Source organism: Haplochromis burtoni, unplaced genomic scaffold, assembly GCF_018398535.1.
Source record: "Haplochromis burtoni strain Fernald_Lab_line unplaced genomic scaffold, NCSU_Asbu1 Contig_182, whole genome shotgun sequence".
Classification (NCBI taxonomy): Eukaryota; Metazoa; Chordata; class Actinopteri; order Cichliformes; family Cichlidae; genus Haplochromis; species Haplochromis burtoni.
The window spans coordinates 914,769-936,623 of record NW_024582543.1 but is presented as its reverse complement, the minus strand read 5'-3'; the positions used below and the strand labels follow the sequence as shown (position 1 = coordinate 936,623).

General features: G+C 40.9%; 1 protein-coding gene across 2 annotated transcripts; it reads left to right on the top strand.

Moving 5' to 3' along the window:
- Positions 1-40: 40 nt before the first annotated feature.
- On the top strand, positions 41-20,331 carry ssh1b (slingshot protein phosphatase 1b). 2 transcript variants are annotated; one of them, XM_005934681.3, is made up of 15 exons: positions 41-1,059; positions 2,465-2,502; positions 7,327-7,427; positions 9,470-9,534; positions 10,362-10,483; positions 10,561-10,629; positions 10,997-11,062; positions 12,181-12,375; positions 12,677-12,770; positions 13,255-13,383; positions 13,527-13,573; positions 14,536-14,682; positions 14,792-14,992; positions 15,138-15,774; positions 15,936-20,331. In XM_005934681.3, the coding sequence occupies exons 1-15, from the start codon at positions 979-981 to the stop codon at positions 16,530-16,532; spliced, it is 2,589 nt and encodes an 862-aa protein (XP_005934743.1). In that variant the 5' UTR covers positions 41-978; the 3' UTR covers positions 16,533-20,331. The 2 variants fall into 2 exon arrangements, with proteins under 2 accessions (XP_005934743.1, XP_005934744.1); XM_005934682.2 differs by lacking the exons at positions 41-1,059; positions 2,465-2,502 and adding an exon at positions 4,369-4,734.
- The last annotated feature ends 1,524 nt before the right edge of the window (positions 20,332-21,855 follow it).

The following is a 21,855-nucleotide window of genomic DNA, read 5'->3' as shown; positions in this document are numbered from 1 at the left end:
ACCTAGTATTTGTTTCAAGTTTATATTTAATTGATTCATATTTAAATGTATTTATTTAGACATAATTTATCCTTTACTTCCCACTTTCTAAAACCTAGCATCTACATTTTTTTTCTTATAGATTTTTTTTTATGCTTTTGTTGCATCAGTATGCAAATGAGGGAAATACACTTCATTATTTGCAGTGAGAAATGGGGGGGAATAAAAATGTATACATATTTGTAGTTTTTAAAAGATAAATGGTAAACATGAGCATTTTTTGACAAAAATTATGAAAAATTAAGCATTAATTTACTTGACATTTTATAAAATTAATATTTATTTTTATGTATTATTTTGGTACATTTTCTTACCAATGAATGCAGAAAGGTTTTCTGTAATATTTTCATCTATAAATATTATATAATATATATAAAATTAATCGGTTTTTGTTGTCTTAAAAACGTCCTCTCACAAACACTATGTTTCATAACGTGAGCATATTTTTATAATTATCATTAAATATCGTGAATATTTGTTTTTGGGAGTTCCTAGTCTGGCCTGTCACCTTGACAACATTGGCCCAATGACAGCGCACACGCGAAGTAGGCCAGCCAATCACAGGCATCCGGCAAAGCTGCATGTCATTTCTGCCCCGCTTGCAACCTGCGCTGTGTTTTTGTTTGTCTGTCTGCACACCAGCGAAGAAATCACAGAGTCTGCTGCTGCTGGCGCGGAACGAAAACCCAGGAACTCTCTCTTCTCTCACTTTCTGCCCATGAGGACTCCGGTAACCGCAGAGGACGCACGGAGCAGGACCGAAAGGGAGCACGGCCGGGGCAGTGGAGTCAGGTGCTGCTGCTGGATGAGAGTCTGACTAGGCATTTTCTCCCCGGTGACAGCGACAATCTCAGCGGCGCATCTTCCCGGATAGGCGCTCCTCCTCCCCTCCCCTCCCCTCCCTTCCCTTCTCCTCTCCTCTCCTGCAGCTCACTGACCATGGCTCTGGTGACACTGCAGCGCTCTCCCACCCCCAGTGCAGCATCGTCGGCTAGCACGACCAACAGCAGTGCGGGGGAGGTGAGTGGAAATGCCGGGGGGCTGGGTCTTTGTGTGTGTGAGGGGGAAGACGCCAAGAATGCGCCCACGGGAGTGTGTAAAACATAGGTTGGGTGGCGTTTGCGTTTGATATCCTGCAGGAAAGGGTTAACCTGGTTTCCGTCATAGTGCGTGTGTCCAAATGTGTGCGCTTGTGTGCTGCAAACTTGATATATTGTTACAACAGGGAGTTGTTTGTGGCTACTGTGGCAGGGGATTTGTAAACAAAAATCCTGCAGAGGGGGAGGGGACGGAGGGGGAAACGGAGGGGGGCTGTCGGATTTAGCTGTCAAGACACAAAGTGCTCGTTTTGCTGCTGCACAAACATTCGCAGGTCTCGGTGTTGCCGAGGTTTTTATTTGCGAGTAGTGCGGTCACCAATTTGGGAAGGAGGTCCTTAAATGTGGGGAGAGCGAGCCAAGTGTTTTTGCGAACTTCTAGAAATTTTAGAATAGCTCAGATCCATAACTGCACCGTGAAAATGCGCTTGGCCCTCACCGAGACGTCAAATCCCGCGCAGCACCACGCAGACAAACCGATCAGCTCCGTGCTCCTTGTTTCCAAGTTACATAGCAGGAAGAAGGGTTGTTGGTTCTAGTCGGGTTGCGTGCAGAAGTGATGCTGACTTAGTGGAGTTGGAGGCATTAAACCTCCACCTGTGAAAGCAGGGGCGTCGGTTAGAGATGGAGCACTGTTGGACGTTTTTATCCACGTGAAATCCTAACATCTGTGCTCGTGCGCCACTTTCTGGGTTTTTAGGAAAGTGGATTATGCGCTCAGAAGTAGGCTGAGGCACAAAAATAAGCAGTGACAAGCCTTGCTTTGAAGATAGGTGGGTGCTTCATCTCACCATCACTATTCTGCTAGAGTCAGCCGGCAGGAAGGGTGTGTGTGTGTGTGCGTGTGTGTGTGTGTGTGTGTGATGTCTGAATTAGTTTTTCGTTTTTTATTCCTGAAATTTGAAGGTGTCCTAAGGATTGAGCTGTCAGCTCTTTGCAACTTCATAGCAGATTAGTTCACCAGGCTGCAGAGAGATGGCCAGCAGGTGGCGCAGGCATTCTTTCGTCCATCTCTGCATGGTCCTTGAGACGTTCAACTTATTTAAGAGCAACTGCAGCCAAAAATTCAGAAATTTCGAACAAAAAATGTAAAATCCTCTCAGTTGTAGTTGTGTGATATGTTTAGCAGGATACTCAAGCGTGTGGTCCATGTGTGTTTGGTGCCTGCATTTCTATTAATGTGAAGCACTCTTAACTTTATCCTTGTTATGAAATAGTTCTGTTCCTTTCCCACTGTTCCACTGTTCATGATCATCACAGTTTTTATTTTTTTTAGTATAAATATATTGTATGCTGTTTCAGATTCGCTCTTTGTGCTTGTCTTTCAGGATTTCGGAAGCGATGATGAGAGGAAAAATAATCAGAGGTAAGACACTTTTTTTTTGGGTTTTTTTTAACATATTTGAAGCTCTCTAGAGACGACATTTATAGCAGAATACAAAAGTATTGCGTTTCTTATAGTGGTCTTGTTTTCTGAACAACAATGCATATCATACTGTTGTTATAATGAGATCTGAAATTGTAATACAGCACATAATTTTCTTTGTTTTTGGACCAATTAAAGGAGAATCGGGCTCAGGATAGTTCACTTCAGATGCATTTGCACTACGTGAAATAGAGTACATACAAGGCAGCAAACCTGACACTGACTTAACAGCTGTAATGATGGAAGTCAGCATCTCAGCTTTGTCCCAGGAAGCTGACAGGATAAAGAGTGGCTAACGTTCAGCTTCATTATGTACTTGCATTCGTACATTCACCTCCACTGCCTGAAACAAGCTGCTTTAGCACCTCTCCCTTTAAGGTCACCTTGTCCTTAAGCCAGCTTTTTTCCTATTGGCTCCCTCTCACAAACAGAAGGTATGAAGTGGGTGGATAGGGTTTCTGTGTACAAGCCAGGCTATTTGTCTGATATGGCCATATAAGGAAGTCCCGTTTGACATCATAAAGAGCCAGGAGTGTTTACTTGCATATACGCTGACCTTTGGTGACATTTAGCATGAGCAGCCTCCACCATGGCGATTATATTACTGTAAAAGATGTAAGGAGAAGCATTATAGGTGCACTTTAGTCACATGTGAAATACTTTGTATGCCTGTTTTGAAAAATATTTTAGAGATCAGAATTGGACTGCACAGAAACGCAGGAAGTAAACGGGTCTGATCGGAATTTGGGTATGTTTAGTGTATCTTTAGTTTTTTTTTTAATAGGTGCCTGCTGAATTTGACTATTTCTGCCAAATGCTTCTGTGCAATAGATAATATACTAGATGTCAGGAAGGGTTTGTCGGTATGGATAGTAAACATTAAAAAAAAACATGTATACTTTCAAAAAAGAGAGTGAAAAAGGAAGGTTTTAAAAGATGAATGATAATTATTGTATTTAATAGTATTTTCATCAGGCCTGCAGTGGGAATATCTGCATTAAGCGCAATGCAAAAGCGTTCCTGAAGATGAATTAATAAAAAGAGGGAGGAAAGAATTCCCACATGCCATGCATACTCAGCGTGTGACATATGACCTTACTGAATAATTTGTTAACAAGCTGAAAATCCTTTTTTCTACATATTTCAATTGTATATCACAGATTTTCCATCCATCATGGCGAACTATTTAAACACAAAAAAGTATCACTGCAGCGGCAAGATGATGCAGTAATGCATGAATACATTAGTGGCAAAATGAATGCATCTAATAGTTTTTTTGTGTGTGTCTTTAATGGAAACGATTTAAATAAAAGTAAATAAACTGAACCAGGAAAATTAATGCTATTAAATTTTATACATTAATGACTTTATTTGATTTTTTTTTTCCCTGGTGGCCTGTGAGTCATAATGAGTCACATATTTATGTTTGATTTTTGGCCCCGGTTTCTCAGAGCTGTCAAGGAGAAAAATCTGCTGGACGAACAGTTGATTTAACTTGACAAGGCTTTAAAAAATGTTTCTCGCATTCCGTTGCATAACAGAGCGCATAAACCGCTGTCCCCGCTCAGTCACGAGGCTTTTCTTTAATCAACTTGACGTCACAAAAATCATGACTTGTGTCAGCAAAGCTTTGGCACAGACTGCCTTTGTGCTCGTGTGTGTGGGTTTGTCAGAGTTGAAACGGTCGTATCATGCTTTGAGCTTCTCCGCGGTTCGCAGATTCATCAGCGTGTAGTCTTAATTTAGAATTCTGCATGTCAAACTTGAGACTGACGCCAAGTAACAACCCCCCCCCACCCCCGTGCGCCCTCCCCTCCCTGGAATGAATGATGGTATTGTGGCCGGGCGTTGCATACGGAGAGCCGATTGCTGAATCACGAACTGTGAAAGAGGAGACTGGGGAGCCAAATCTGAACGGAACCCGGCGGCACAGATCCGGAGGTTTCAGGGTTTGGGATGGAAAGAAAGCTGAAAGGGGAAGAGAGGAAGGACAGGCAGGTTCAACCCAAACACGCTGTGCAGAGGTAGATGTTAATAAGAGGGAGGGGGAGTGGGGCAGTTTGACTGAGAGAAGATGCTTCTGGTCATAAAATCCTCAAATAAAGACATGCTCACCGTGCTGCCTCACTTTGTGGAGAAAGCTACTTGGACTCGGACGGAGATCTGCCGCATGTAAGTCTTCACAGCAGCACAAACAAGATCATTCTGTATACTAGATCCGTATTAGCAACAATCTGCAAACAGTGGCAGTATAGAATATGTGAGCTCTTTTACTTTAAAGTCATGAAAACATTTGTAGGAGAAGCAAGCGGCTTTAAAATCTACATCCTAAGTCTTATTCTGATGGTTGAGAATTGGGTTTTTCTTCGTGCTCAGTCCTTTACCCGGTCACGGTGTGAATTTGTTCAGGGATTCTGTTTTTTTTTTTTTAAGCTAAATCCTCCGTGACTTCGTCTCATTCGTCTTCTACATACAGTTGAAGAGGATTAATGATAGCACGTTGCAGTGGAGCTGAAACAAAAGGCCTTGTGATGGCCCCACTCAGTCATACCAGGCTTTGTGTGTTTTTGGTCAAGAGAGGAATGAGACCGTGGTCGAACAAAGCTACACACTGTTCTGTGTGAGAAAATACGCTGAAGCTCTCCTCCTGCTTAGTGCAGCCTTCATAACAAAGTCATGACCCAGGAGTACTTCATTCAGCACAGGTGGGCCGAGCAGAGGAAGTCTGAACGTTTGAGTGCATGTAGATAGCTGAGTGTGTGTGTGTATGTGTGAGGTGCATAAAGGTCAACAAACCCAATCAAGTGGAGTCTGGTCACCATTACTGTTAAAACTAAGGGCTGTTAAATGTGCTGGATCAGGACTCTGCTGACTTTCAGTCCCAGATGAGCCATCCGTCCTGCTCAGTGATCCAAACAGGACTAAATAAGAGAAGTACCTGCTCACGCTGTGTGCTGTGTCCCGACAGGCCTTTCATACGTTACTGGTGTGTGACTTCAGCTTAAATTTGGCCAAATGTGCAACACAATGGAGTATCTGCACTCACCTGTTTACAGGAGGTACAGCAGGTCAGTCAGTTAAAGCCAAATCATTGGGGTTTTTTTTTAGTAAACAGAATCACTTTGGACTTCAGGATTTTGTAATGAAATGAGGACTGTAAGGACGTCATTTCAGAGTACAGGATATTGTATAGAGCAAAAAAAGAAGTCTTTTCAGAATAATGGCTCATTGTGTGCACAGTTAGGGTTGAATTTTATGAAGTTTTATTTTTCAGCTTTAACAATTTTAGTTTAACAACCTTATCACCAAACGTTTACATTTATGTTTATATTTTGAAAGTACGCTGACAATTTTTGACATTGTCTTTTCTGATTTATAACTGCTATTTGTTATTCTTACTAAGACAAAGTTTCAAGCTGAACTGCATCGGTTTAAATCAGCTGATGGCGCCGAAGTAATGTCAGAGCTGAATTTTAGAAAATGTTTTCTTGTTTGTTTGTTTTTCATTTGATTCTAAAGGCTGTTGGTTTAGTTTAGTTACATCTGCCAGTGAGGCTATGTGATTGTTTGAGGTTGTCAGTCTGTTGTTAGCAAGATTGAAACAGAGGTGGAGTTTGGCCCGGTGTGAAGGGGATTAACTTTTGGGGTTGGTGTGTTTGCTGCTGTGAATTCAGGAAATTTTGAAAGGATTCTTTTACCATTGAAGACAAAGCCAAAAAAAAAAACTTAATTTACGCCATTTTGGACAAAGGTACTGGTCCAGCTGCTCGAACACCGTAGCCCATGCGATGAAGCTCCTGGCGCAGCACGTTTCTGTGCTGATGTTAATGCCCGAGGAGGTTTCTCTGCAGATGTTGAGTCAGCAGACTTTCATGCATCAGGACTCAGTGACCCTGCTCTTCAAGGGTTTGTGGTCTGCCACTTCATTGGCTGAGTTGCTCAACTTACAGTCAGTAGTGGATTAAAAAAAATCCACAAACTGACTTGTTGCAACAGCGGCATCGTGTTACAGTAACACGCTGGAATTCAGTGACCTCTTTAGAACAACCTTTTCTTTTACAAATGTTTGTAAAGGCAGACTGCATGGTTCGCCTGAAGATTTGTTTATATAATACATCTTCACAAATGCATATCAGAGTAAAATATGAGAAACTGTCAGATATCATTTTGTAGTTCTCCAGAAAATAACTGAGTTATCCAAATCGTGACGTCCTTCTGGATCCAGGGTGGGAATTCATGCACGCTGTGGAGGGAATTCTCTTCTTCTGCTCTTATTTTGCTGTTTGAATTCACTTTCTTCACTTCGTGATTAAATCCTTCATGATAAAATACTGGAGGAGATGCCATTTTCTTTTTCCTATTTCAGTCCATAATAATAATAATAATAATAATAATAATAATAATAATAATAATAATAATAATAATAATAATAATAATAATAATAATAATAATAAAGGCTGAGAATGGAGTTAAAGTACAACAGATGTGATGTTTTTCAAGGAAGTGAGATTATTTAAACTTATTGCAGCTCAACAGATTTTCCACGAGGCAGTCCGTTCTTTGTGACTTTTAGCTTGGCATACGTGAGCTGGTTAGCTGTGAGCGCTACCATGCAGCCCAACTTGCTGCCATTTGATGAAAGTTCAGTATTTCTTGTGGTTGGATTTTAGGGTATAGAATGACAAATTTGGCTGCTTATGGCCAAAGTGTAGTTGTGTCCAGGCATCAGCATCACTGAATTTCTTTTGCACATCTACTTTTCAGCCTCAGCGAGAGCTTCTTCATGGTCAAAGGAGCCGCCCTCTTCCTCCAGCAAGGTGGCAGCACGCAAGGACCAAAGACCCCGACCCACCACAAACATGCAGGTGGGAACAGAGTCACGCAAAAACACACAAAGCTTTGTGTTTTTTCTCTTTTACCTATGTTCACTGCACAAACAAGACCCCAGACAAAAGCAAATGTGTATTTGCCGAGTCTTTTCTCCGTGTTTGTGGGTTTCGTTTGTGTTTAGTCTGAAGCATCACATAATTCGGTCTGACCCGAAGAGCCCTGCAGTTCAACGCCAGGCTTACATAGACTGTTTCATACAAGAGCACTCAGAGGGCACAACTCCCCCATAAGGCCAAGCGTTATGCTAAAACTTTGATGTTTTTATGATGACGCCAGCATTGTTACTATGGAAATCTAGTGCAGTATATTAATCTTTTTGTGTCATATAATGTTGTATGGAAAAACAACCTTATATTGTTTTAAAGAAAAAACAAAGTAAGTGCTGATGTCCCCCAATAAAAAATGAAAGTTTGGTTCAATGGAAAATGAAGCTTTTTCCCAATTCGTGTGGCCCTGACCTTTGACCTATGACCTGCTGCAAGGTCAAAGGTCAGGGCCTTTGACATTTTTCTTGGTCAAAGGCCCTAAAAATGTATTATTTTTATTATCTTTGATTGGAGCAGAATAGGCTGAAACGTTTGGCCTTTATAAACTGTAAAAACTTCAGACTTTAAGTTATAATAATGCGGTTGTCACTGAACCAGTTGCTAAACTTTATGGCGTTGTTGTAATGTTGTAGGGTGTGGTATTGAAAATATAAAAGCGGCATTGTACAGCTCTCTGCATGCTCTTTCATGAGATATATTACTCAATACAGTTCCTTTGATAGTTTTTGGGTGGGCGCCACTTTAGCTCAGTGGGTGAGCGTGTCCACATGCGGCATGACCAGAGTGTTTTCTCCCTCTCTTTCTCCCCAGTTTTCTGTCTTCACATTGCTATACTATCTAAAAGAGGCAAAAAAATAGCCTTTAAGGATGATAAAATTTGACTGGGCACTAACAATAAGGTTGAGGGGAAATGCTTAGCTAGCCTAGGTACTCATGTCCCCCAAACTGTAGAATATTGTTGTGAAATTTGAAGACGATCCATAAAAACAATCGTGGGTGGCATAAAGTTTTTACTGATTTTCACATTTGGGGTGACCTTTACCTGCTTTAACCAAAGTTAAATCAGCTGTTGTTGGCATCTGCCATCACACAGAATTAGAAAATGATATCTTGAAAACTGTGGATGCTAGACTGCTAACAAACAGACCGACAGACAGACAAGCAAACAGTCAATTACAAACTCCGTCCCTTTGGGGGAAGAACGATCAAGTCTCAAACTGTGTGCTTGTGCTCATTTCCAGCTTCACCGTTTAATTATTAGACTCACCTAATAATGTCTGCATGCTCCATAGTTCAAAACAATCCTTTATGTAATTTATGTTTAAAATCTTTGGACTGAAACTGGTTGCCATTCAGCTCTATCAGTGACTGCCATTCGTGCTTGTCTCTCTGCCAGTCTCTTTCACTAACACTCTTTGTTTTTTTTGTGTGTGTCTATAAAATTGTGGGCAAGGGCAGGAAAGGTCAAGTCAGTTTGTAAAAACCTCTGCTAAATATTTACTTCAGCACAGCTGGGAGGTTAAACGATTTGGATTTATCTTCATTGTGAGAAATGTGCAAAATTTTCCTCCCACTGAAGAAAACAATAGAAAAAGCTGAATGGTCAGTTTGTAGTTGACCTTCGGAAAGTCCAGAAATCACGTCTCTAAAGCTCATGTCTGATTAAAGTGTATATTATCTATATTGTTAGTGCAATCTTCAGTATGTCTGTCAGCTGATTATTGTTAGTTTCAGTTGTTATATTTTATGCAAATAAACATACAGAAGCATGAAATCCACTTCTTTGCCATGGTATTTGCCATGGTAACCAAGCAAAATCCTGTCCATATCAGACGACAACACTGTGACGCTGACCTTCAGCCAGTCTGGCATGCAAAACGCAGTTTAATCAGTTCCCACGTGAGGAAAAATGTGAATTATGTTAAAGGCATTGTTGTTGAATCATTTCACAGTCTGTGTTTCACTTTCAGGTGATTTGCCTCAACATCTGCAGGTCATGTTTAAGATTCTCCGGTCTGAAGATCGCATTAAGCTGGTCAGTACAAACATGTTGCCATGTGTTGCTTTGTTTTTGTTGCTGGAAGCGTTCATTTCATTTATTTGATTCAGCAAAGATGAAATCAGAGACTTAAAAGTAAAGACCTGCTCCACTAGTTAACTGAGTGTTTTTATAGTAATGTGCAAAAGTCTTGAGCCCAATAACCTGTCTTTATATTTAGCTTCAAAGGTTCTCCAGGCTTTCTGAAGGTCTTTCAAGGGTTATCTTTGGACACTGGCTGCTTTTCCATTCACTTTTAGTCCAGTCATTACACCTGATCATTTTCAGAGAAATCTTTTATAGAAAGTACATAATATGTTCCAATTTGTTTAGAATCTATGCATCTATGAAAAATGTCATGGATAACACAGTTTGACAGGCTTAAATTTGTATGTTTGTGTTAACAAGGTGATTCCCACAGAGCTATTAGCCAAAAACTTGTAGTGTCATGTACTGTGTTCACTACTGCCTCATTACAAATGGTCTCAGTGGTGGCTGTCAAGAAGCTATTCTTAAGGAAGAGAAACGGTAAAGAACTGGCGTGTAGATCATTGTTGTAATGGCAGATCCATCCATCCATCCATGAAACAAAAAATAATAGAAGAGCAGGAATAGGCCAAACACCTGGGATTGCAAACATATGTAAAAACACAGATGTTGTTCCTGAGCTTGCAAAAAAGTTTCGTTTTTGAAAAGAGCTGGGGTTTTTACCCAATCAAATCTGCAGAATAAATCCAGAATGTGGCCACATTTTATTGTTATCCAACAGTACTGCTGTAGAGTCCAGACGCAGTGTTTTGCAGTCTCTCCTTTTTCTCGTGCAGGCTGTGCGGTTAGAAAGCAGCTGGACAGATCGAGTGCGCTATATGGTGGTTATCTACACCACTGGCCACCAAGATACAGAGGAAAACGTCGTCCTGGGAATGGACTTTACAGATAAGGACAGGTAATTAGTCTCTCTGCACGTGCACATTTTACCTGTTTTAATGAGATTTGTTAACCTCATGTTGTTGTGATCTACAGTAAGAATTGCTCTATTGGGATGGTGCTGCCGCTGTGGAGCGATACCAACATACATTTAGATGGAGATGGGTAAGTTTCACTTTGCCACATGCAGAGAACAAAAACACTAATGGATGTTTTCATTCTGATCACTTCAAAATGTGAGACAAGGGTTTTCTAGCGAGGCTCATTTCGAGCCTATTCTTTAGGCTTTAGTGCCCACCAGTGGCAGTGGAGGGAGTTACACAGATATTTTTTTTTCCTCTGTGTGATAACAGTTCTTGCTGACCTGTTAACATTGTCCCTGCCTCTGTAAGCTGGAGGAATGTTCCACTGTTTGGTGTCCTGAATAGACCCCATGGACGAGCCCTGTCCAGTCTGTGTTTACATCCCCCTCATTACTCTTCACCTCAGTCCAAACTAATCTCCTTCTCCGGCTTTTCTTCTTCTTCACTAGAGGCTTCAGTGTGAGCACAGCAGGGCGGTCACATGTCTTCAAGCCTGTGTCTGTGCAGGCCATGTGGTGAGTTCTTCATGTCTGTCTAGAAGTGGGGTTGTGTTAATACGCCGTTACCCAACATTTTTGCCAAAGTGATTGGGAATTGAATTTAAAATCAGTTAAAAATGTGTACATTTGTTCGTGTTAAGTTGGAGGATACGGTTCGTGTCTTTGTGCAAGTTGTGAAGGTCTGTTACAGTTGTGCTCAGACATTTACATACACTCATCACAGGCATGGATGTCATGGGAATTTTGGGACTTTTAAGGATTTCTTGGAAATTAGGTGCACACATATCAACAAATATCAAATATAAGCAATGAAGAACTTCAAAGAACTCTGTGAAGATCTAAGAAGGAAAATTGTGAATTTACACAAGTCTGTTGAAGCCATTGTTAAACATCTGCAGATTTTAGGATCATTAGTTCAAACAACTGTACATAAGTACAAGTTATTCAGATGTGGCATTGCTTTGCCGCAGTGTAGAAGAAGACCCAAACTGTCACCCTCAGATGAGAGGAAATTGATTAGGATGTTCAGGAACAACCCAGGAACCATCAAACCTCAATCTTGCCATGAACACTGCAGCTGTCAACCATGGTGGTGGCAGCATCGTGTTCTGGTCTGCCAGTGCTACTGTTATGTTGCACAGTGTGGATGAAATGATGAAGGAGGACTACCTCCCAATTCCTCAACTTCATTCAAGGTTTAATCAACTTCAATCTTGAATCAGCAGCTAGACATTTGAAACTTAGACACAGTTAACTAGGGGTTATAACAGGATAATGATTCAAAACACAGCTCAAAACTGGTTTTGGAATGAAGAAAGCAGCGGATTACGCTTAAAACCGACCAATTTAAATGAACCAGTTCTTGTACGTCTTGATGGTCAAATATTCACTCAGAATTATGTCAGAAGCTTTTTGATGGCTACCAAAATCTTCTGGATACATCTTGTTTAGATACTTTACCTTTTATATATTTGAGTCTGTTTTCCACTGATGACACTCCTACCACACTCTGTGTATGTGAGCGTTCACATGCCACCTTCTGGTCAGCTGACAAAATTACCAATAATGTGCAGGTTTCCCTTCTGTTCAATGGGGATCTTTAGCAGTTAAAAGTTTGCATCGTGTTCCTGCAGGTCCGCCCTGCAGGTCCTCCATAAGGCATGCGAGGTGTCCCGCCGGTTCAACTACTTCCCAGGGGGCATTGCTCTCACATGGATGGCCTTCTACGAGAGCTGCATCACCTCTGAGCAAAGCTGCATCAATGAGTGGAATGCTATGACCGACCTGGAGAGCACCCGGTCTGATTCTCCCACCATGTTCGTCGACCAGTGAGTACCCAGCATAGCAACTCACCTCATGTAATGAAGGAAAAACGGGCACATCTTTTAAGTCATGCAGTACTAATTAATTATCCTGTATTTTTCAAAGAAGATTTAAACAGATCTCATGCAGCCAAACAGATCATAGATCAAACGTGCCTGCGCCGTGTGTCTTTAGTCGTAAATTTATATGCTTTGGACACGAGCTGCTGTTCTTCTGTTTCTGGCCTTTGTCTTCATCAGTGGGAAACACTGTTATGCAAATTTTCATTCAGACCACAGCACTGATGCATTGACTCATTATGTGCAGGCCAACTGAGCGAGAGAGAACTGAATGTGCCATTAAAGCCAAACTACGCAACATCATGATGTTTCAAGACTTGGAAAACATCACCTCAAAGGAGGTACGTGCCAAATCAGTATTTGTCATTCAACGGGCAAGGAATGGTCTAAATTTTATTTTATTTTCACGTTTTAGGAAAGAATACACTAATTAAAGATTCAAATTAGCTGTCTATAAAAGTTTAAGTGTGTTTTCCTCAATAACTAGTCACTGCAGATCTTTGTTTTTATGCATTCAGGCAAAAGGCCTTATTTTAATCTCTTCAGCACAAAACAAGTTTTTTGTTTGTTTTTTTGCATTTTTGCTAAATAAAAATTAAAAAACTATTTTCCCAGAGCAGGCAGCACCACGTGTTTTATTTGTCAGATTTTTACACTTTTACACTTTTTACACTAAGGGATTTGCCTCCTGGGATGAACCAGGGACCTTTTGTTTGTAGAACCTTTACAGTAATAAAGGTACCAATGCTTAACCTGTGGTTGGTAATGCATTTGGAAACCATGTTTTTAAGAAAGTGGGGGTTCATGTTAATTCCTCATCCTCAGATCCGTAACGAGCTGGAGCAGCATATGAACTGTAACCTCAAAGAATACAAGGAGTTTATAGACAACGAGATGCTTTTGATCCTGGGTCAGATGGACAAGGCTACACTTATCTTTGACCATGTCTATTTGGTGAGTTGTTTGCATCTTGTAGTATAATTTAGAATTCTGTATACCCGCCCTCCATACTGATAGCCAAATACTCTTTCACTGTGGTATATAGTTGGTTTAAATACAGTTATTCTGTGTAAGTTTCGGCCTTTCTTCCTCTCTAGGGCTCTGAGTGGAACGCTTCCAACCTGGAAGAGCTACGTGAGTGTGGGTGAGCTGAGAGCTTAACACTAACCAAAGAATCTAACCTATTTGTCTTGGTTTAATCCCACTTGTCTAATTCTCATTTATGTGTCTCTTGTTATTCCTATAGACATATAATTGCAAAGTCTGTTAAAATCAGACCAAATTTAAGTGCTTGACTTAACTTTGTGCTTGAAGTTAAGTATGAAAATATGCAGAGCTTTAGTAATAACCATAGATTGCATATAAATTATGAATATTGGCGTCATGCATTACTTAATGTAGTTTGGATTTGAGCTTTGTGGCCATGGCTGTCTTGGTGTTTAAAGACCAAACATCACAAGTGAGGCCAGGATCTGGCTGAGAAACTGAAGGAGAGTTCTCTTGTGGTAGAGATCTGTCAGTCACAAGGGTGCTATACCCTACACCTTACTGTTATTTCTCTACATTGCACCACAATTTACACAATTAACATGTTGTATTCAGTAAGAATTTAGACCCATCAGGAAAGTGTTTACTGATATCATACATTAACAGAGTAAAAGACCTCCCTTGTAGCCCATAGAAAATACAGCATGACTACTTTTTGCAACCAGAGGAGGCACCTCCTGCTGGCCATTAGCAAGTAATGCAGGTTTATAGCATTTGTATCTGACCTGAAGGCTACATCCAGTTTTTATATCCAGTCTATATGAACAATATGGTTCATGCTCAAACACCACATAGAAAAATTGCTCAAAGAAGAAAGTGCAAGAAGAAGAAAGAGAGAAGCTGCATGCCTGCATGACTTTGGACACACGAAAGACTTTTTCTAAGTAGAATGGAGCCTTTTTGTCAAATCTAATCTTTGCTATTTGTCACAGCAAATCAAGACCTGGTTGTGGGTGAGCTCTTTCAGGACTCACTGATCTTTTTTGTTTTGATTTTTCCTACTATGATAAAGGTCTGTGGGCAGAGGAGTAAATATTAACATGATGGGTTTTTTTGCAGAGTGGGTTTTATTCTGAACGTTACCAGAGAGATCGACAACTTTTTCCCAGGCTTGTTTTCTTACCACAATGTCCGAGTGTACGACGAGGACGCCACTGACCTGCTGGCCCACTGGAATGACACTTACAACTTTATCGTCAAAGCCAAGTGAGAGCAAAACAAACCAGTCATCTTGGGGGTGGGAGGGGGCTTGCTACTGTTGTCTAGATTCATAAAATGGGGTGAGAGTGATTTTTCTTTTCTCTTGATCCAATAGGAAGAATAATTCCAAGTGCCTGGTGCACTGTAAGATGGGGGTGAGCCGGTCTGCCTCTACTGTTATTGCCTATGCAATGAAGGAGTATGGCTGGTCTCTGGAGAAAGCCTACAACTTTGTCAAGCAGAAACGGAGTATAGCTCAGCCAAACGCCGGCTTCATGAGACAGCTAGCAGAGTATGAGGGAATTCTAGATGCCAGGTAAGCAGGTCTATGCTTTCACTAAGGTTTGCACTTTGCAGAGCCAACAGATGGAACCACTGTGTTTCATGAAGCTAATTAAGAGATTATAACTGTGTGGTTTTAGTTATTCTAGTCACATTTAAAGCCTAATTCACCTTTGCAGCAAACAGCGTCACAACAAGCTATGGAGGCCTGGAGCAGATGAGGAGGGATCGGATGATTTGCAAGCCTCAGGCCATTGTGCCGGTGGAGGGGAAACACTCAGAGAAGAGGAAGCCTGGGGAGGCTGCGGGGCATCTCCCTGTAGGGGTATGGGTCTGGAGATGGAACCTCTAGACTCTCTTAACTATAATTATTACTTTAGACGTTTGTCAGACTCCGCACTTGACAGTGAGCCTTCCACTCCAGTTCGGGGACCCCCTCTGCTCGGTATGGAAAGAGTTTTTATTGAGATTGAAGATGTAGAGAGAGATGCCCTGCTGGAGGACGAGGGTTTCCCCATGGCCCATTTAGCCCTGCCTGGTGAGGGCACCGCAGCCCAGACCTGTGGACGCCTTGATCCCCTCGAGGACATGAGGCTGAGGCTCGAGTTCAGTACTTTGGAAGAAGAGGATGAAGAAGAAGCTAAGAAAGAGGAAGCTGAGATGGCAGCTTTGGCTCAAACGCCTGGAAATTCAGAGGGGAAGAAAATGGGGGAGGAGGATGAGAGGAGCGAGGAAAGCCGGTTAGGGTTAGCCAACCTGAACACCAACAACAGTAACCGCCTAGCAGCCAAGCGCAGCTGTCCTGCAGCTTTTGATGTGAGTTTTAAAAACAAAAACATTTTTAGTTGAAAGATAAAGTCTTTAAGTTGCAATTTTAAACATCTATTCGTCGTAGAGGTAAATGTTGTAAAGTGAACATATTTAGTTTTCATGTGACTGACCATATGCTGCATTTTGTTCAATTTTTCTCCATTTAGGACAGTGGTAGCACAGGAAACCCTTTAAAAGTGAAGCCCTCCTATCAGTCCTGTAAGGACTGCATGCGTCTACCGCAAGGGCGGCGCTGTGACCGTCCAACAGGAGGCCGTCCCCACCGCCTTAACCCTTCCCGCCACTGCACTGTCCCTTCCATATGCATAGATCCGCCTGGAACTAATTTTGCTTCCACATCAAGTCTGCAGTCTCTTTCCAGCCCTGCAGTTGTACCACCTAACTTGATCCAGCCCTCTACTCAACTGTACCGCTGTTCCACCTGTGCCCCTGACGTCACAGCTGTTCCCCTAACCAACCACCAGAAACTGGCCTCACCCATGAACTGTGAGGAGGCGCCTCCTGACCGCAGCTCAGTGGAAACGGAGGACATGGATGAACCGCAGGGTGAACAAGTGTTAAGGGAGTGTACTGACGCCATCAGTGACGCTGAAGATTTAAAATTACAACCTGGTGGAGCAGTAGAGCTCCCGCAGCTGCAAATGCCAGGACTGGGGATAGAATTTGGTCTGGAACTGATGCGACAGAGGGCAGAGCAGCTTGAGAAGCTGCCAAGCATGGCCATGGAGGCCAGCTCTCAGTAGGACACCTGCCTTAACACGGTGGCTCAAGCAAAGATGAGATGGGGGGGATGAGAAGTGGCTTGCCACTGTCTCAGTCTCTTTAATGGCTTTGAGAAGTTAAAACCTGCTGCTGTGGTACCACGAACAAAGCACTGTGCTGATCTCTACTCTAATGTCTCGGCTCCATTTAAACAAGCTGCAGAAGCTCAGTGCATTGACAGAGAGAGCTCCGTCGTAGACTTCCGGCATTGAGATCCAGATGAGGCCGATTGCTTTCACTATGTGCTTAAGGCCTGGATGCTTCAGATCGAGCCAGGGTGGAAGACTTTCCCGTGTGTTTGAGGCCGCCGTGGGCTATTCGAACTGCCTTTCTCACCACACGTGCAGGATCATCCCCTTTTCCCACTCCCCAGCCGAGACGAGCATTACGCCGCCATGTTGCCATCAGAAGACAAGTTTCAGTGCAGCAGTGGCAGTTCGTAACATCTAGTTGTGGTTCCTTTATGACTCCTCAGAGTGCTTTATTTAAATGTCGATGAAAAGAAAAATACAGAAGTAGCACGCTTCTGTCAGTGTACTCTGTTTCCAGTATTCATGGAGGAGCTCAATAAGTAATTATAGCTGAGCAACTGTTTCCTCATATTACTACAGATAACTGAACCATCACTGAGCTTAACTTATATTTTACCTGCTGCAGCTGCTTTTGCATCGTGAGAGAACATTTCATGTGAAAGCATACTAGTTTATATGAAAGAAAAAAGTGGATGTGACCATAGCCTTTTTAATGCCTCTTTGTGAAGCACCGTACCTCGGGCCAGGAGCGTCTCAGACTGTTTTTGGTCAAAGACTGTTTTGTTCTTTCTGCTCAGCGGCTACTTCACCCTGACCTCCTCCAATAAAGTTAATCTAATCATGTACTGAAAGCGCTTAGTTTAGTCCACGCATGACTTTGCAGTATTACATAACATATCTCCAACACATTTACACACAAATGTATCGAACAACAACAAACTTCTACTTGAGTTTTTTAGCATTTGATTTTCTAATAATTGGTTACATTGTAAGTAACAACAAAAAAAGGTGCATTCGTTTTTCAAGTGGATGTTGAATTGATTCAGCCTAACCTGATCAATCATCTTATGCATAAGAGAATGACAGAAGATTGAAAGGCATTTAGACCCCGAGCAACAACCAGATCATTTCGGATGTAACCAAAGCTGTAACATGCACGGACACTCGGATTGCATCCACAGATATTTTTAAATTCACACAAATCACATATACAGTAGATTATGCAGTTGAGCACAACTCTAGTATCCATTCACACCATGCACAGTCATATTTCTGATCTATTTCAGTACATTAACCCTAAATAATTTGAAGCAAACGAAAACAGACCAGGAAATCAAAAATATATATTTTTTAATCTCTTGAAAGTTTAAGGGATTAGTTGCGTTTGTTCGCCGTATCAAGTGGAGCCCATCCCTGTGTAATGTATAACTTATTTGCTCTAATGATAACATTTGATCCACGTGTCAACTGGTTATGCTGTAAAAATTTGTTCATAACATACTGTGAAATGGAAAAAAGTAACTCCAGTCACTCTTATATGAAAATCAGATGATATTTATAACTTATTGTACTGGATTTCCTTTATTTTAAATGCAGAGAAGGTAATCTATGACATCAAGATGATTGCAAAGCTTAGCACATGCAGGTTTACACACATGTGTCCCAGGCAGTTATTTCAGAGCTTTTTCTCATTTTTTATTTATACTTTCTTTCTTTCTTTTTTTTTTTTTTTTTACAGTGTCGCATAGCCTAAGGCTTCTTCTGGTTTGTTTTTTTTAAAGCTGTTTCCTAAGTAGTGTGCCACAAATCCAAAGTTGCTGTGCCACAAGGTTTGTTCTCTGTAAAATTCTCTGTTTGGTTGCTCTTGTGTCGATTCCCTTACTGGCGCGCTGGGTGTGCTGCTAAAGGATGCCTGTTTGTCTGCAGAGAAAGCGCGTGCACGATGTATTACTGTGTTTAGCACTTAAGAAAAATGAAAACTGTGCAAAGAACGAATGCAAATCATTTGGTTATCTTCAACTGTGCATTTATTCTTTATTTTTGTGGAAATTTGGTTTGTTTTTAATTCGATAAGTATGAACAACAGTGCAACCTCTGTTCCTTTTTCTCCCCGGACTAACTGAATCAGAGGGAGCTGCAGGTTTGCTCCACTAATTAGATTAAAATATTTTGGTGCTCAATTTAAGCTGGTCTTTTCCTTCACATGGCCATTTGAGTGTTACATAACACAAGATGATTGAAAGAGCTTGCAACTGAACAACTTCAAACTGAAAAGAGTTTGAATTCAGAAATTGTAACAAGTGATGAACTTGCAAAGGTTAAGACAGATTAAGGAAATATTATATGGAGCTAAAAAACTGGTATGCTTTAATGTAAGTATGAAGCTATAGCCATTATCCAGTTAGCTTAGGTTAGTGTGATGACTGGAAGCAGAAAGTAAGTTTATGGGTCTCTTTGTAATCCACCAATTTATTTCACTATTTGACATATTATATTACTTAAAAAATGTGAAAAATCTTCTTTTTTTTTTGTTTGTTTTTGTTGTTTTTAGTTTTCATGCTACGCTAACTAGCTTCTGACTATACCAATCAAATGCCATGGTGGTGTTGATTTTGTCTTCAAACCGGTCGAAGTAAGCATACTTTATCAAATTTCAAACTATTTCTTTAATGTATTAAAGGTGGGATTCCACGTTAAGCCAGTTTTTAGCATTTTAAAGCTCTTGGCGCATGGACCTGATTAAGGTTGACAAAATTCCTGCATCCCTGCACCACAGCACTATGTTTGGCTGGTTTTGTCCCTTTTTTTCTATTTAAGTGCCTTAACCTCAGCCTTAGCTCTAACATAAAGCATCACAGGCTTTGCAAATTTTCTGTGAGTGTGTTGATGGTCTGGCTTTTTGTACATTACTTAACCTCACTCCCAATAATAACCATTACCCTTTGCAATGTATAACTTAGCACATATTATAATGTATGCAAACACACTCGAGCTCATTTACAGCAGCATCTTCTCCCTCAACGCACTTGGTGGACTTCCATTTATTAATAGCCTCCAATAATGATGTAATTGTTTGATATTGTTGAGACTTGTGGTACATTGTATTGGTTCAATAGCTGAAGAACCTTATTTGCTGGAATGAGAACTATCATTTACATTAAACTGTTAGATAGGATGAATTTATCTTTGAAATTTACCAGTCTGTACATATTTTTCTCTACAATTTGCTATTTGAGTATATTAGCTTGCAGACATGGTCAATATTTAAGAAGAAAGTATTAAAAATGCTACTGTGTATTGATAAGTACTCATAATTAAGTTCTCGTGTTTGTACCACGCAAAATATTTTATATAATCTCTAATTTAGGCAGTTTTCAGGCTCTATGGAAAATGGCTGTGTTTGTTTTATTGCATTAGTCCCAGGCATCAGGCCTCAAAATGACAATCCCACTGAAGAGCCAAGCACTGAGGACGTTAAAAACACATTGTAATGTAGGGAGGGGGGGGTTATTTGAGGTATTTGAGTGTATTTATAGAGCACAAGTCAGCCCCAAAGCACGTGAGCTTGAGTGGAAGATGTAAATAAGTAAAAACCTCCCTGAGAGTAAGATTTTGTTACGTTTGATGCTTTTTGTTAACTTTTGTGTACTGTACATTGCCAATGTTCATGTGTATGCACTTTTTTTACATTTTGTTAATATGTTGTCCAGTCTAATGTTTATCATGGAAATAAACTATTTCCTCTGCATTATCTGTGTAATCAGTTGGATTTTGCATGCAGCCAGTGTAGACAACACACACTAGACTAAAGAACAACTCAGTTTAAAATTTTAGCAATGCGTGTCATCATTTGTGTAAACATATAGACTCAACAGCCACTTTGTTAGTTACATCCTTTCAGCTGCTTGTTAACACAAATATAATCAGCCAGTCACATGGCAGCAACTCTGCATATTTAGGTGTGAAGACATGCTTACGATTACCTGTTGCAGTTCAAACCAAATATGAGAATAGTGGAAAAAAGGTGATTTAAGTGACTTTGGATGTGGCATGCTAGTTAGTGCCAGACAGGCTCGTCTGAATGTTTCAGAAACTGCTGATCTACTGGGATTTTCCCACATAATCATCTCCAGTGCTTACAGAGAATGGTCTGGGGGGGAAAAAAAGAAAATATCCAGTGAGCAGCAGTTCTCTGGGAAAATGGAGTCTTGATTTCTGCTGTAACATTTGAGTGATAGGGTGAGAATTAGGTGTAAACAAGATGAAAGCATGGATCCATCCTGCCTTGTATTAATGATTCAGGTGGCTGTTGGTGGTGTAATGGTGTAGGGGATCATTTCTTGGCACTATTTGTACTCCTTACTATCAATTGAGTATCATTTAAGCACCATAGACTACCTGAGTATTGTTCCTGACCATTTCCATCCTTTTATGACATCTTCTGATGGCTGCTTCTAACAGGATAGCACACCCTGTCGCAGAGCTTAAATCATCTCATACTGGTTTCTTGTACAAATGGCTTCCACACCTTTGGGTGTGGTGGAACAGGAGGTCTCATCTATGATCTGCAGCATCTGTGCTATCATGTCAACATGGACCAAAATCTCTGAGGAATGTTTCCAACATCTTGTTGATTCTTTGCGATGAAAAATAAGTCTGTTTTGATGGGAGTTCAACCTGGTACTAGTAAGGTGTACCTACAGTTAAAAAAGAAAAAAAGCATCCAGTGAATATATATCATATTTCTTTAGATGCAGTCTAGTTATGTTGGTACGTTACTACTAAAGAGAATGTAAGGGAAATGAAGCAAATCTGACCAGCAAATCTTCTGGTCTTGTCTTTCTCTTTTAGTCAAATGGACAGAGCAGAAAGCACCCTTATTGAATTAGTCAAATGAAGACGGTGTGACATCACAGGGCAGGTGACTGCTGGAGGAGCAAAAAGTCCAAAGTCCTACGGGCATGCGAAGCATCTGTTTGAAACATCACCCTCAGTAAGTAGCTTCCTCTTTCCATCTGCTTTCTGTAAACATTTTTAGTGTTTTCATGTCAGTGGTGCTTAGATAACATTCAAAACTATGGACAGTTAATTACTCGAGGGGAATTCAGAATAGTTTCAGAAAGTATTCATTAACAGTAAAGACTACAATAGAAAGCTAGTAGAAAAATGTATGTAACTGCCTCATGACATTTAACAACATAAGAATTTTCATTCAAGCTTTGAAAAGCTCCATTGCTGTATCACCATCTACTATCATTAGATGTTTAATATG